The 17,087-nt window shown below is 35.6% G+C and overlaps 1 protein-coding gene across 1 annotated transcript in view; it reads right to left on the bottom strand.

The window, feature by feature from the left end:
- MMP16 (matrix metallopeptidase 16) overlaps nucleotides 1–17,087 on the bottom strand; it is a 159,595-nt gene that overhangs the window by 33,111 nt on the left and 109,397 nt on the right. Inside the window, exons 5-6 of the mRNA XM_075141528.1 lie at nucleotides 16,683–16,844; nucleotides 13,545–13,762 (exon numbers count right to left, since the gene is read on the bottom strand). Coding sequence (XP_074997629.1) covers nucleotides 13,545–13,762; nucleotides 16,683–16,844 — 380 coding nt within the window. The remainder of the gene's footprint in view (nucleotides 1–13,544; nucleotides 13,763–16,682; nucleotides 16,845–17,087) is intronic.

The following is a 17,087-nucleotide window of genomic DNA, read 5'->3' as shown; positions in this document are numbered from 1 at the left end:
ATTCTTGATAATTCCCAGCTGCACAGTATTCCCAAGCACTATGCTATATTGCCTTAACAACAATAACACAGACCTTAGAACAGAAATTCCTTCCTGGAGAAGACCAAGTGTACCACCTAGGATCCTATAGAAAAATTAAGGATTTTTTTCCACAGTTGTTTGTAATTTACTTTTGCTATCCATCTTGGGCCATGAGAAGAGAATAAGGAATATTTGGTTTTGTGTGCCTACATTTTTCTCTGTAACTTTCCCCTCCCCCCAGAATTATACTCTATCTATTTCTCATCAGTCTGAAAATGTTGATTCAACATTTGTAAGGAATAGACATACAAATATGTGAAAATGGTCCAGGACAGACTTATCTTTATCCAAGCAAAACAGACCAACCATTCTAATGAAATCAGAATTATGTTTTCTCTACTTGTCTGCCCTTATCACTTTATCAGTTGTAATATGATGCTTCACCATCTGCCTGAGGGGTGAGCAGACTATTTTAACAACTACTACAAATACGTCTGAGTCATCAGGCTCTCTGTAATGACTCGGGCACTCCCTGAAAATCAAAAAGGCCAGAGGAGAGCAAACTCAGCTCCCTTTCTTTATTTTTACCCCCAAAACGTAGGGATTAAATCAGCATGGAATGGAGGCTATGGGCCTAGATAACCAAAAGTTACTGACAATCCAAGAGAAGGTATGATCTGCTTCATCAAAATTTCTAGATGCAGGCAGGGAAAACACTAAAAGGAGTCAAGCAGAGAAATTATAATTAAGCCAAAGCCATAAATACTTGTTTCTAGTTTCTTTAACCCAGTTAGATACCACTGGCAAACCAAGATTGGAAAACTCCAAACAGAGCACCGAAGAATTCACTCAGTAAAAAATAATGTTCACCTACATGAATAAGCCTGCGGCTTGTGTACTATGGCATGTCTAGGAGATCATTTAGCATAATTTCCAGCTACAGGAAGCTTCTAAGTCTCTTTTCACTGTGGAAATAAAATATGAGTCATTCTCATTCACTCTTGTTGGCCAAAAGCTTGTGAAGACGAGGGAGTAACAAACTATATCCACCAAGATTAGCCAAAACTAACTATCAAAAATCTCTTCTTGATATGGTAGGAACACAGAAATTAGTACTCCAAATATTTTTCTAGACGTAATACAGCTTTCATTTCCTTTAAGGAGTGATCTTTTTACTCTAGAATTAATTGTGATATATTTCTGTTAATATTTATATGACTTATCACTGTATCACCTGTCTTTTCATATTCCTGTCATATCCATAAATTCATACACATCTGTGTTTCTCTCCATATGGATATTTATGTCCCTGCCCATGGCAGGGGGTTGGACTAGATGATCTTTGAAGGTCCCTTCCAACCCAAACCATTCTATGATTCTATGATTCTATGATTCTATGATTCTATGATTAATAATAGGAAAGCATTCACAAGAAAGCAAGAAGAAAAAAACATGTAAAGAATAAATGAAAATTGGGTAAAATATTCCTAATAGAACATTAACATTACAAGTTGTAAAGAAAGATGGATGTCAGTGGGTGAGAACACAGGACGAGCTGATGGAAACCACAATGTACGTGTCACACACATACACAAGTACATCACATGAAAACAGTTGTGTCAGTAACTCTCACATTGACATTTGTTACCTCTCTGAAGACCTAAAATAATCATGTCCCTCCCTTGAAGCTTCGTAATCACTGAAGCTAAATGTCATAGTTTTGCAATACAGGTGCAATTTGATGTGATCCTAAGCGCAGATGCAGTATGTATTCATCCTACCACTTACCCTATCTCCCTGCCTTCCCCACACTGCACATAGTGTGGATTCTCTGAGGAGACCAAAAGAAAGTGCAGTGCCCTGATGAGTCCTGTCAGAACCACAGGCGGGAGCAAGAAACAGTGACTAATTTAAGTATTTCCTCCTGGTTGCAGTAGTTTAGGACAGTCGATGCATAAACAAGAGACTGAAGCTGCTCTAACCAGGATGGGGCTCTCAGGAGCATATCCCACTACTTTTACACACTCTGTGTAGGGGAAATGGAAGAGGACCTACCCTACCCATTTCAGGGCCATACCACCTTTGTCCACATACGCATACCTATAATGAGTAGATGTGAAAAGACGTATATCAGCCTTCAAAACTGCATAGGTTAGTATACCTAAATGCAAGATTTCTGAAATCACAAAGTAGAAAACATGTAGTTATTCAGGTCAGAGCTGTGATTTCTTTGCAAAAGAAACCAGACACTTGTAAACAATGTAAGAATGCATTTAATTTTATACATGCCAACAGTTCTAAATGCAAATAAGTACATATTTCTGTTAAGCTTCCTTTTTTGTTCCTGTGTTATCCTCAATGGCCATGGAAGTCAACTAATGGAATACTCTGAAGGCCAAAATGTCCCCATCTTTTGCCCCAAAATCTACCTATTGTAATTGTGCAATTGAGGAGACAAGTATTCTGAGATAGATTGAAATTAATGAACTAACTAACTAAACACTTAGGTAATGGACTAACAAGAAGCTGTTTGAAAATCATCAAATGGCTTACAAAAGTCCACGCAAGTCACCTGTAAAGAGCAAGATATGCAGACCAGGGCATAACCAAATTCAGATTTTAAAAATATGCAACATAGGTTGAGTATATGTTGCTGATAACTCAATCTTTCCTGTTGTTTAGGGTATGAATTAAGCAATAAGCTCTGATAAGCTGATAACACATGAAAATAAGGGAAGACATGATGTAAGAAACTCTGTAAGTATGGGGGTATTTTGGATTCAAGCTGCTGCAAGCTAAGATGCTAATATATGCTGTTTGATCTCAACTTAATGCTTGTGATCTATGAAATTGTGCTGACAACGAAAATAAAAATATCTGGGTACCAAATCTAGCTTTGAGTAGTGTCACAAGTAGCATAGGGCAAGGCTAAGTAAATCTTCTCCCCCATAGAAGTGGCAGGATTAGAAAGACTATAGAAGTTCCCACTGTAATCAGTGGGTGAACAGCAATATTCTTGGAGTGACTCAGCTTTGAGGTTGACAGCAATGGCCAAAGAGAAAAACAGGCCATTAAGAGTGGCATATCCAGCAAAGAGCAGCCAACAGTGACATCTGTCATGACAATGTAAATACAAAAATGGTAGATATTCAATTGTCTTTGCTTACTGTCTCTGTCACTCAGATACAGGGATTAGATCATGAAGAAAGTGAAGGAATTTCTAACAGTGAATATTGTATATTACATCTGATTACAGATAAGCTGGGAATGTACAATTTGAAACAGTAAATGACTGTGGGTGTTATAAAGGGCAGGCCAGACATCACGCCAAAACATCAGCAAAGGCTCCGTCAGTAAGATAGAGGAGATTGAGGAGAAATGCTGGTGAACTGTTAGGGAGAATGGGAAAGGGTTGAACTCTCATTATCAAGTATAACCTTTGACCTAATACAGTCTATTCTCCTCAGTGAAGATATTCTTACTAGACAGATATGTCAAATCATTAATTAAAATGTTCCCTGTCTCATTTTGATTTATAGACTGGACAAGTAGTATAATAATATTTGATTTCGTATAGGAAAACATGTTTTCGATTTCATATGCTTGGTATTACAAGCTAATCTGCTGTTTCTTGTGTTATTTTACCTAATATGTGTTACTCAAAATAGATAGTGTCCCTGTCATATCAAAGGTACTTAATTCTGAGTGAAATCTTGACTCTGTTACAGTCAATGGAATTTTTCTGCATTACTTTCAACTGGGCCAAGTTTTCACTCAGTAAGCAAAGGAAGCAATATTTGAAAAGAAGATTGCTATAGCTTATAAAAAAGAAGAAAATATAGGATTTAAATAAATATCTATTATAACTTTTTCATATTTTTCAATAGATTTTCAATAGTGTGAATAACGTTTCCCTGTTTTGTTGAAAAAAATACTTTTTAATAAGTTATTTAAGTTATTTAAGACCTCAACTGTTTAGTAGTGCAGTGTTTTGCTTAGGAAATGACTAATTCAGAGGAACAAATGAGATTAGTTTCTTTCATTTAAACACCTGCTAAGCTTCTGCATTGTAAACCCTCAGCCCCTTGAAAGGAAAAAAAAAAAAAGAAACAAGGAAATTAAAAATACACAAATACTTCTGGAATATAAAGCTTTAGCTGTAAATCAAGATTAAGCAAATATTTCCAAAACTGATCAATACAACTGCTTGAAAAAGCTTACATTACAATCCATTCCAATTGTTTCCCAAAATGTTTACCTAAATTAGTTGAAAGGCCACAATTTTGTACAAGAAATTTTAATTAAATCTTGTGCTTGAAGTATTTCTCCCGTTGGTTCTATTAGGATGTAGCCCCAATTAAAATGTATTGTTAATATTACAAGATAACACTTGCTGGTGGTACAAAATTGAAGATATGCCTCCATGTAATTTGAGATTATTCCTTGCTGTGAATTTTTGCAATTATTTTTTGTCAATAGTGTTTTTTTCTATTCTCTTGCCAACGAAATATTTTTAATCAGTTCACTCAAACACCAAGTCTCTGAAAACAGGCGAGTTCTACAAAATTAAATTCCTTTTGTACCCTAGTATTCAGTTAAAGATTTTTGTTAGTCATTTTTGTTGTAGTAAAATAACAAGTGAAAAATTAATAGGGTCACAGGATTCTTTGACTGTAGCAAGCAAATATTGTAACTGTGAGGGAAAAAAAAATCAGTATTTGATCTTTCAACTTTAATTCACATTGTTAGTCCTTACTCAAGTGATTATGTCCACTGAGGGCTTATATTTTGTGTGCATATATGTGCATATGTTTTCCTCATTGAGATTCTCTGTCTAGGCTTGAGTTATTCGTAAGAAGTAAATCTGCCAGGTCAAAATCTTTCATGTGCATTTGTTTATCTGTATTTTTAACGTCTTTCACTTATTTAACAGTGCTATGCAGAACTATAATTGTTCTGTATTTCTTGCATTTAATAGTATGTAAAACTTGTTCTGATCAAAAGCACAATTAAGTTAATGGCCAGCTAGACTCCAGAACAACTTCTTGAGATATGGGGAGTAAAAAGGAACAGTTATATTCAATGACTAAGAAAAATAGCAATTCTAAATACACAAGTAACACCATATAAGCATGCTATCATTTGTTGGAAGATCCTGTGGATTATTTTGGGGGGGATCAAGAAAAAGTCATAATTCTATTTTTAATTCAGTATTGTTACAAGTACTTTCCTAAGAATATACGAAAATTTGACACATTCTATCCTTTTGTATAAAGAGAGTAACAGAGATCTTCACCAATTCCACTCTATTAAAAAACAAAAACAAAAACAAAAACAAACCCCAAAACACTTCTAAAAAATGACTAATTCTTGGAATTTTGGCCTATGATTTACAAATACTTAGTCTCACATTTGTCAGTATTTATTAGATTAAAACTAAATTAGAAACAAAAATTTGTTAAGATTCATATTTAACTGTCCAAATCTTTACAAACATTGTCCCAAATCCTACCACCACATTTGTATATGGGTTCACACAAGTACTCGAGTATTTCTGTTAAACTCAGTCTGTCCACACCATTGTGAAAACTCTTGAAGTGTCTGAAGTACCTCTTTTTAATCTGTGAGGACTCTCTGGGTTAGGGAGTGCACCTTGTGGGTATTAACGGCTCATCATGAGATGGGGAGAGTCTCACAGAGACAGGACCGGGTCAGTCTTTGAATAAAGTGTTTTAGCCCAGAGCCTGACCCTAGAAAGGAGTGTGATTTCTCCTGAAAGCTGAGACAGGGGAATGAGGGAGCAAAGGATTTGTCTTGCACAGCTGGAAGGGGTTGACATTCCCTCCCCTGCAGTCCCCTTGTTAGTGCTTTGTGAGACGCAGCCACACACCTCAACCTCCTCTGCCTGCTTTCTTCTTCTAAGCTGAAAACAGAAGTCACAAAACAGTCTCCTGACCAAATCTCATTAGGTATTGCCTGTGAGGGCCATATCCCAAAAGCGATGATGGATCAAATGCTACTGGGAAATGAGTGGGTGAAACAGTGAAATTTCAGTGGATTCACAGAATCACTGAATGGCTGAGGTTGGAAGGGACCTCTGGAGGTTTCAGAGGAGTATGAAGAAATACTCGATCCCTCCTTTGGAGTAAAGTGGGGAAAACAAGTAACACAGAAACATTTTGGGAGGCTATGCCTTTTTAGTGATCATATTTCAATCATTACACAAAATCACAGAAGGGTTGAGGTTGGAAAGCACCGCTAGAGATCCAACCCCCTCCTCTGCTCAAAGCAGAGTCAGTTACAGCCAGCTGACCAGGTTTATGTCCAGTCAACTTTTGAGTATTTCCAAAGACGGAGACTCCACAACCTCTCTGGACAGCCTGTTCCAGTGTTTAATCTGTAAGGGTTTACAATGAAAAAGTTTTTTCTTATGTTTAAATTGAATTTAAACAAGGCATTCTGCCTTGTTTTACTCTGAGGGAGAAGAAAATTCAGAAGGATATTAGTCTGTAAGTTCAAGGTGATGTCTTGGCACAGCTGTTAAATCTACCTCTTCTCCCTGGACTGTATTGCAATGCACATCATCTAAATTTGCCGTACAGAGGTAGTCAAGCAACAGGTACCATCGTGTCATGCAAAAAATGGTATGAGAAGAAATAATAATATCTGTTTTGCATGTGAGGGTTTATTTGGGTCAAGATGGTGTGAGAAGTTACATGTTAACACTTGCGTTAGATGAAATGCTTGTGTGGTACACTCTAGAGGGCTCCACAGTCAAGTGTCTAAGACAGACGTCAGTGTCTAAGAGATAGCCGCCCTCCAGAAAAATCTGAACCACATGTGTAGTGGAACTGTTTGGCCTCAGAGGACAGACTGTATCTAATTAAAAGCAAAGCACATGTGATGGACATGAGAAGACCTCAGTACCATCTGCTCTGCTACTGATCAAATCCTTTTACACCACATTGTTTGCCAATGAAAACATAGCCTTTTGGAAAAAAATAGTACTCTCTCTTCTGACAAATCTAAAGCCCTGCTGAAGATACTGAGTCACGCATCCTGCTAAGGTTATACTTTTTAATAGGTTAGTACATGAATAATAGGAATTTTATTAGCCAGATAGTACAGATTGTTAATCAGTTCAAGTTGCTTACAAGTTTCAATAACAGGTACATCCATTACACTGATGCTTTTGTAAATAAAACCCTAATAATATAGTTATGATTTTTTAGAGCTTTCTATACATAATATTTATATGTGTACAAATATACCTGTAAGTTAGTAGGTGCTAGATAGTAAGTATAGCTATGACTGGGTTACCATCTTTTGAATGGACATTAAACTATGTAATAAAGTCAAGACAATTTTTTAAAAGGTGAGAGGGTAGAAGGATTTTTAACTGAACTCTTCTGGTACAATTATTACCCAGGTGATTGCATTCCTGTCTAAATTCCTCTGCAGCTGGATGGAATATACAACCTACTTTCCATACAGTAATGAACAGACTGTGCTTTCCATTTTAAACTGTGAAATATGTTAGCTAAAACCCTTCCTTAGCTTAGAAGCACACTAAAATGTTTAGGTAACGTTTGGAAAATATTTCTTACATCTGTCAGTGAAAGTATCCATTTATCAAAAATATACAAGCTATGACATTTTAGTATTCGAGCATGTCCCTGCTTTTTTTCCTTCTTGACATCCTACAGTTTGGTTTTGTGCCACAAAACATCCATCCTGTACATTTCTAATGGGCTTGGTCTACTGTGATACATTGAAGCCCCCACCAAATTTTTGCTTCTTTTCTCCTTCCTTTTCAACATATAATCTGAATTACTTGAATTAAAGCAAACCTCCTCCCTCATGAGTTCAAAAATGGCAAATTCCACCAGATTGTTCTTCCTAACAGAATGATATAAAAAGCAGGGGGAGTCTGCTCTCTGCAGACTTAGCTACTTCTGACCTCCTGCTCCCAGTCTTTTACAGCTGAGATGTTAAGCGGTTTTACCTCTCAGATCCCAAAGTGTCTACTTCCACAGCATCCTCTGCTGAATTTTCCCAGGCTGCAACCAACAGCCCAGACAACCACAGCATCATGCAACAAAAACCAGCTACACAAACAGACCAGGAAAGCTTTGAAAAAATGTTTGCTTTCAAATACGGTGGAGTCAAGTCTCATACTGTAGCTGTTTCTTTGTCTCTACTTTTTATTATTAGTATTTTCCCTCCATCTCACAGATTTTTTATTAGACCTATCAGTTACGATTAAATAGCCAATGCTATAATGCTTTAAAAATTCCTCCTGTTTACCACATATCAAGAAACAAGTGGGTTTTTTTCCTTTTGTGTTTAACAGCATACTCTATATAAATACACAATTCTGAAAGGGATATTAAATGGCATCTATACAGTTATGTATGAAAGCCACTGCAGTCTAAACTAATGCCAAGAGGTAATGACAGCCTAATTGGCTTGGCTCATTTGGCACGTCATAAATGTTTTTACAATGGTTCTTAGCAGATGAAGAGTCAGAAAACAAATTTCTGCAAGTTGTGGAGAAATTACTATAAAATATTAAAACACAGCCTGTTAAGACCTTCTTAAAATTGGTTCCATATTCTACCATCTGTAATGTTAACATTTCAGAAAACATTTCTCTGAGCTATAAATGTTATTTTTTTGATGGACAAGCTTCTTTCTCTTATACTTAAATTACATTTCAACAAACACCCTAGTATACAACAGTGGTTAAAAATGTTGTTCTTCAAAGAGTGAGTTAACTTTTCCAACATGAATACTAAAATCATTATAGATTAATAGGATCCATTTTTTTCTTATGGATTTAGCATTAAACAAAGAAAAGACCAGTGCAACCTCTATGAGATGTTCTTCTGTGAAGCAAAAAACTGTGTCACATAAAAAAAGAGCAGTGACTTGTCCCTCTAACTTGCTGATTTTGCAGGACAAGTTCCACACATTTAGTGCTTACTTTTCCAGATGTAACCTGTTCAAAAAAATAAGGATTTTGTTAAAATCTGTGAAACTGAAAAGGACATAAAGAAAAAGGATATTAACAGCAGTAACACAGATTGTTGAAGCAGAGCTAAGGGTAATTTTGTTGCCAAGGAACAATCAGCATGTAGAGTCAAACACAAGCTATACACACCTCAAAAATAACAGAATAAGCAACCAGTGTTACTTGATCTGCATTCTTTGAGAGATAGTACATTCTGTGCAACCATTGGCTCCCTGGAACAATTTTTTTAACTGTGTAAAAGATTCAGAAGTTGTTAACATAAGTACTTTTATTGGTAGGACATCCTAGATTATCTTCAAATCTGTTTTGCTGCAGAAGACTGGACAAGCAGTGTGAATTGCACAGAACACAGGAAGAAAGTGGAAATATATGCTGTAAAATTCTTCACTAATGGATCTTTTCTGGTGACCTTAGACAGTAGGGTTCCTTTTCATGATGCAGTAGCCTGGGAGGTATTCTCAGGAGACTTCAAGGAGAAGAGAGTATTGTCGAATACCACACATTCCTATATAGAATGGCTGAGAGGTTTTTCCATTAAAGGCAGACAGTGTCATATCACTCTGCACAACTTTCCTAGAAAAGGAAGACCAATTTGTTTTTCTCCATTTTCAGCCATTTTCTGTGTCCCAGGGGACGTCTAACTAAACAGAGGGAGAAAATAGGTGGAGAAAAGGTTGGAAATGAGAGTGACAGCTAAATACTAATTGAATTCTGCATTAGCATCAATACAGAAGCTAAATGGAATCTCAAGATTAAAACTTGGCACTCATTAATTTTGGCATAGAAATTCTTCTGTCCTGGTGGTTGTTTATACCAATTCAAGCATGTATTAAATAATGGCAATAATTAAAAAACTGCATTCAATTAAGACAAACTTCATACACTCTAAAATATCAGTTGATGACAACTGAAACCAATAGTTACAATACATTGATTTTAACTAACATTTTTCTTCTATAGCATACTGTGTCCTCAAGCCTTACAGCTAGCAGGGGGATTTTAAGGGCATCTAATTTAAAGAATTCAGGAAGAAGTCCTTTCAGGACAATACATTTATATGTCAGTAATCTATGTACATTTGATGAAAAATAATTTTGTTTTCCTTAAAATCCAATCATTTCTACCAAAACAATTGATTGGCAAAATTCTAATTTTATTTGGTGATCTTTGGGGAACCTTTAACAGGTTGATTGCTTTGCTTTTGTATTCACTGCTCATGTTAGATCAAGAACAGTTCCTCTTTATTTCATTTCTATAACCCTACAATTTTTATCAAGTGTTGCTAGGTTTATTATTTTGTCAAAGTGATGGAAAAAACAATAAAAAGGGATGGATAAGTGTAAATTCCATTTTCCCTTTAAGTTTATTGTTATAAAATTTTACTCTGGATATATGCATTTGAGAATGCCAGATAGTCTTAAAACCACAGACAAAGCTCATCAATTTGACTGAACATAGAAATTGTTTCTAATATTCTGATACTCTTAAGTATACCTAATAGCTCAACAGCCAAGAGAAAACAATCTTGAAATTAATATTGTTTGTCATCTACTATGAAAATCCACAGTGTATCTCAAACTGTTATGTTTCGTGCTTCAGTTTTATGTTTAAATTAGAATTTAATTATTCATAAGGGCTCACATTCTTCAACTCTGTGGCTAAGTTCCCAAGCAATTTCAAGGATTATTTAAACAAATTGAGCTCCTGAGCTTGAGACTTGCCCATGAGATAAAAAAGTGGTTATTTTTAATTTGAAATTGGTAAATGGCATACATGCCATGTAGAAGGCAGTAAAATCTGCCACTACACAATCATTACAGACTTGTAGATAAAGACAAAGAAAGAAAAGGGTATCATTTGATTGGTCTCCAACTTTATTAATTTAACTCATCTGGGAACTATCCAGCAATAGTTCTTCCAATGAAGGTCATAATTCTTTAATAGTTTCCACCTGGTACAGTACTGCCATCAATCCCCTCTTCTTCTCCACCTCTCTGTGCTTGGCTCTCAGCCCATCACTCATGCCTTCCCAGTCTATGCTTGTACTAGTATTAAGGGGCAAGGGCAAAGAGGTTTGGGGTTTTTTTGTTGTGTCAGACCACAGAACCTCCATCTTCACTTCTTCCATTGCTGGATGCTTTCCTTGTATTCAGTCCCTATTCCTGTTTATACCTTCTGAGAATTAATTCCTGTCCTGCTCCTGCTACAGTTTGATACGCTGAGCTTTTCCTTATAACCTGCCCCCCTGAGATTCTGCAAAGTAAATTGAAAATTACTAACAACCCCTGACTTTTCTAATTAGTTCTCCCCTTTCCTGCTCCTTTCATACTCCTCCCCATACACTAAAAAACACCCCATCCCCCCCAAAAAAAATCTCAAATAGGTAATGAAACTCCTTTAGCACACAAAAATCTTCATTAGCAAATTAATATACAAACCAGAAAGTTAAGGCCTACTAACTCAGGCATTCAAAGACACTCAGACTACAAAGTCAACATTTGTATACTTAAGTAAAGTCCATTGCTTAGCATGCTAACCCAAGTCATGCCTTTCCATGTTCCCAGGTACCCTGAGAAGAATAGGGGAACTGTGGGACCCTTGAAGAAATAAATCTGGACAAAAGTCATCTCTTTCTTCTCTTCCCAACATGTTGTTTTTATGATTGCAGCAAATTCATTTTGGAGAGTCTAAACATGAAATCTGTAAACACTCTGTTACTGGTCATTTTTCTCTGACAAAGTTTTATCGTGTTTCCTCATCAGGGTGTGGATCATAAATGAACTTTTAATTTTGGAACATAAATGCAGTTTGCACACTAGTAAGCATACGAACTTATAGTAAATATGTAGTGTTAACGCAGTAAGCAGTAGACATTTTTGGAGAAAACTTAATTTGTATTTTCAATCAGAATAGGTAAGAGTCATTAGTAATGGTGAATCTATTTATCCAGGAACACAGACTTGGCTAGACAGGAAATTTTGTATCAGTGGGATAGCATTTGACTATTTATGGATTTATGTCTAAAATAAATAAGAACATGTTCTATTGCTCTTGAGGTGGATGACATGAGATTGAAGTAGGTATTTTAAAATCTTGTTTAATGTCAAGTTAGAAAATTAAATTCTTCCTTAACCTTTGAGTTCTAGTTATAAAAAGGCTGATGGTTCAAGACCTCCCAGTGTTTGAGATATACCATCTATTCAAACGGAAAGGGCTGACAGCCCCAGGGCTGGCAAAATCCTTAGCTCTTTATGGGAAAAATATTTCCTGCACATTGGGTTGTGAATGTAGCTCAATAATTTTGAACGAATTCATGTAAAGTTATTTGTACATATTTTTTCACGTATGGTAAAGAAAGTGAAAGCCTGGGTAGCATTGCTCATAAGATTTATCTGGAGTGATAGATTACATAAAAAGAAAACATAAAAGGGAGAAATGGGTCCTACCAGAAAGGACAACAAAAGCCATTGAACTGGGATCTTCATGTTTTGGGACAAATTCATTGCACTTCCCTTGTACTTACACTATTGCTGAAGGGAAAAGTGTTATCTATTCATGTGAAAGGCCCTTCTTCTCTTCCTATAATGTTGAAGTTAAAAGGAATCATGTCATATATTTACAAAACAAAGATCCCACATTTCCTATTGCTTAAGCAAATTTGACACACCAATAGTTCAAAATAATAGATTATCCTATTGCTTGTTTCTGGAACATTTGCACAGTACTACCTGTCAGCAAATTGGTTTAAGATTTAAGAGACTGAATAACAATGATTCTGTAATTACTCTTCAACATTCAATGTCTTCTGGAAACCATATTGTAGATCATCCTCCTAAGATAGCTTTGATGTCTCAGCAAAGTCCTTCTATCAAAAGATTGCCTTTCAGTTCAGTTTGTTTATTTTGATTTGTTGTATATACCACATTTTCAGCTCAGAGCAAGAAGATGAATAGAAATAAACAATGACACATTTGCAGTAAGATTTTTGTGGCAAAGACCTTTACTTAGATATTGTGGTTTCAATGCAACCACAACACAATGACAAACTTCCTTTGTAAATGACAGATTTAATTGTAAAGTTAAAATTATAGCTCCATGGGGAAAAAAAAAAAAGTGTTGAAGACACAGTATCTACTGCATGTCTGGATGTGGCTGTATTCCCAACAAAATAATTCCTATTATTAATGAATTGGTTTACGCTTTTTATCTCTCCATAACACGCTTTTTATCTCTCCATATTTACCCTTACATTTTGAGGTATTACAGTTTCTGCTGACATGGGTATTTTCCCAAAATAGAACATTACAGCAATCCTCTGCTAGACGTTTAAGCCATGTGTATGTTTATTTTTTAAATTTCTTTCTCAAACTCTCTAACTATGAGCAGGCTGGGAAAGTAGAGTCATGATGAATGAGAGTTTGCTTTAAAAAAAAATAAAAGGAGAAATGTAGACATTTGATGTAACATTAAAAAGTTCACAGCCTCCTACCTTGAAAACAAACATTTCCCGGCGAAGAATAGCCAGAGTGTTGAAGTTCCCATCACAGATGTTAGGCTTGGCTCCGGGATAGGAAGGTTTGTCACCAGTGGGTGGCCGGGGAGGCTTTGGTTGCCTGTCATTCTTCCGCGGGTCTGCTGGAGGGACTGAACGATGTGGGGGCACTGTTGGCAGAGGTCTTGTTGGTGGTGGGATCCTGTCAGGTGGACCTTTAAAAATATAGCAGCAGGATGTAATTTACATGTCCACAGTGGCATTCAAAAAGAAATACACAAGAAAAACCTCCTGTAAGCAGTGCAAATCCTACAGTGGAAGGTGAATGGAAGAAGTGACCTAACATTCCTTTCCTGTGTTGTTAAAAGGTATAATGAACGACTACTATAAAACCAAGGCATGAATGAAGACAATAATTACTTTTCACTATCCAGAATCTTCCTTCCTTATTGGAACAACGTTCCAATAAAACCTGCAAAGGATGCATAGTCCATCATCATTTCAGATGAGAAGTAATTCATAGCACATGCTTTACCAACTGAGTTAGAAATGTTAAAACAGAATCATTGTCTGTTGTACAAAATAAAGGAAAACAAAAAACCTGTTCCTAATAAGATCATCAGCAGTCAATGGATTTTCAACCCATATTTTTAACTTCCACTCATCAATTCACATATGCCTATATGTAGCATACCTGATATTTCCTACTGACCCAATTTGTAGGCCAAGTAATGTCATGTGCATTAGTGACAGGACATTCCCAGCTTTCCCCAAAGTCCCTTGCTGTGTATAGGAGCTCTTGAAACTGGACTTCAAATCCTAGGCATCCATATAAACAAAAAACATAATTCACATGTTTTCTTCAATATTCTGAGAGTAATTACTCTTATTTTAATTTTTATTTTCCAGTGACTCTTATGAATAACTGGTAATTAAAGGAATTATTCTGAAGATAAATGGATTAAAAAGAACTAAAGTGAAAAACTGAAACTCTGTACAGTGATTTTAAAACATTTTTCTTCTTTCAAATACATTTTCTGTCATAATATACAGATTTTGATGGCAGATGAAATAACTATCCTGCTCATAATTTCTCTACCTGAAAGTCAAAGGGCCATCCTAGACAGATGCTGTTCATAACCCTAAAGGCATACTGAATGACTCGCAATGGGTGTACTGAAAATGCCTTTCCCTTTCTTCACATATTACTACATTTGCTTATATTTTCCATGTACAAAAAGTTAAGAAGTTTCGGTTGGATCAGTAAGATTTCTGGAAACAAGATGAACAATTTAATTTTGCCCATTCTATTTAGGCATCTCTCCAAATCATTTCAATACATAATTAGTTTTGACTTTAAAAAATATCATTTGCATGACCAGCTTCAGAAAGACTTTTGAATAGTAAGACAACTCTAAAACTGCATAAATGGCATTTGAATTTCTGATACTTTTTCAAAAAAAGTATAGTTTTTAAAGAACAAGATGGACTGTGTAAGGAAATATTAAACTCACCAAAAGGTTGTCATACAATTTAATAAGGCATTTATTTCATTCACAATTTTAAGACTTGTGACATTTGTAATTTACAGTTAATAATGGTGTTTTAAGGAATACTGCAGAGCAAAGTAATTATTTTAATAGGTGTGACATTTTTATTGAGGCATATAATTCCAGATCACCTCTTGATTTTAAAAGGAGCAAAGGAATCAGTTTGCAGTAGCTCATGTTGGAAAGTTTTTAACCCCAAACCAAAGTTTTCATATGCCATTTGGTGGTGATGTCAGATATTACTTCCCAGGGGTAACACATTTCTCCTAATGTATAGCCCACAGCTGTTAGAGCTTAGCAGTTAGTTTTCAGCAAAGTATTCCTGTCTAGCCCTTAAGTCTAGACTACCAACTTATGAGGTCATGAGAAACAACCTTCCTTCCAGCTAATCACACAGGATAAAAAACAACCAAACAAAACTTGATCATCCAATCATTTTGAAATTGCTATTTATGCTTTATGAAAATATATATCACTGCTTGTTAATATAATATTTTTAAAAGCTTGTTAATATAAAATGCCATGGAGGCTGCAGAGTTCTAGTTAGCAGTACAGCAATTCTACATGATCACAATTGTCCTTTCTAGTAGTAAAGATAAACAAGGAATGGCCCTGATAATATTCAATATAAACCTGACAAACGTTTAAACTGAAAATAATTCTGAGTACAAAATAGAATCCAATACAGATTTAATTGGGCAATATTAAGCAAAGCAATTCCAAATGATATGTGCTGGATACATAGCATTAACATACAGATACCACAGATTTTTCACTGTAGGAGTGGGGGAAAAAAAAAATTTAAGAAAAAACCAGACAATTTAACAGATATCAACTGAATCAAAATCTTTAAAATCAAGAACAAAACCATGTCTTTGGAAATGTAAGGAACAGTAATATGGGAGTTAGTGTTACATTCAACCCATAATGACAATAATGTTATTGTTTTGTTTTGTTTTGTTTTTTAATTTTCAATTACCTTACTTTGTCAAATTGAATTTAATACATGCAGAATTTATTTAAATCACGTGTCTTTCATATCAGCCACAAAAAACCTAAAGAAACATATTTTAAGGAAGTGGGCCTTTTTCCCCCTAGGTAGCTCAAAACCTTGGGCTGGTAGTAATATTCTTTTGAGATCAATCTGCTGTATTTATCACAAGAAAGAGTTTTTCTGGGACCACAAATTTTGTACACCTAGGGAACAGTTTAGTATTATAACTATCAATTCACCCAGTTACATGAGCTTGGACTACTGTGGGAATAAGCTTGTTATGGTTAAAAGCCTGCATTTCTTAATATTTTCATAGTTTGGGATCCTTTTGCAGATATTTTCTTTATGGCTTTTTAAAACATTTAAAATTACTATTCCAGTTGAGTGTAAATTTGAATGCAAGTTGTGAACAGTGAGAAACAAAGTAAAAGATCTTCATCAAAATCTTTGGCCTACTCACAAGAAGGCCTCTGGCATAACAACTGGCAGAGTCTACACTAACAAACTCTTTTGGAGAGGTGCATGAACAGGAGGACCTCAAATGTATTCTAAAGCGAAAAAATTACCTTGCTTAATTAGAGTGTGACATACCGTATATCTTCTGGATGCCCTGTAAATCATCATTAGGTAGTTTGAAGTTGTCAGTTTCCATATACTGGTAAAATGGAGCCATGATTGCGGTGGGATCATTAGAGTGCTCCAAGCCCAGAGCATGTCCCAGTTCATGCACTGCAACTAGAAACAGATCGTTTCCTATGAAGAGAAGAAAGGGGAAAAAGATCTTTGAAACCACAAACATAGTAACAGAAATAACACAAGTGGAGGACTCTGCACTTGAAAGACATTTTCACTGAATTTGAATTTTACAAGGTAATGCTTAATATGAATCATAAGGATAATGTGGTAGCAAAGGCAGCTTTCCCTTTTTTTAAACAAGGAAACCATTGTTGTTACATATAATATATGATACTCTTACAGACACCATAAGCATAATCT

This window comes from Calonectris borealis, chromosome 2 (assembly GCF_964195595.1).
Source record: "Calonectris borealis chromosome 2, bCalBor7.hap1.2, whole genome shotgun sequence".
Classification (NCBI taxonomy): domain Eukaryota; kingdom Metazoa; phylum Chordata; class Aves; order Procellariiformes; family Procellariidae; genus Calonectris; species Calonectris borealis.
Note: the sequence above shows the minus strand (reverse complement) of the source record. Positions and strands in the feature narration are given on the sequence as shown.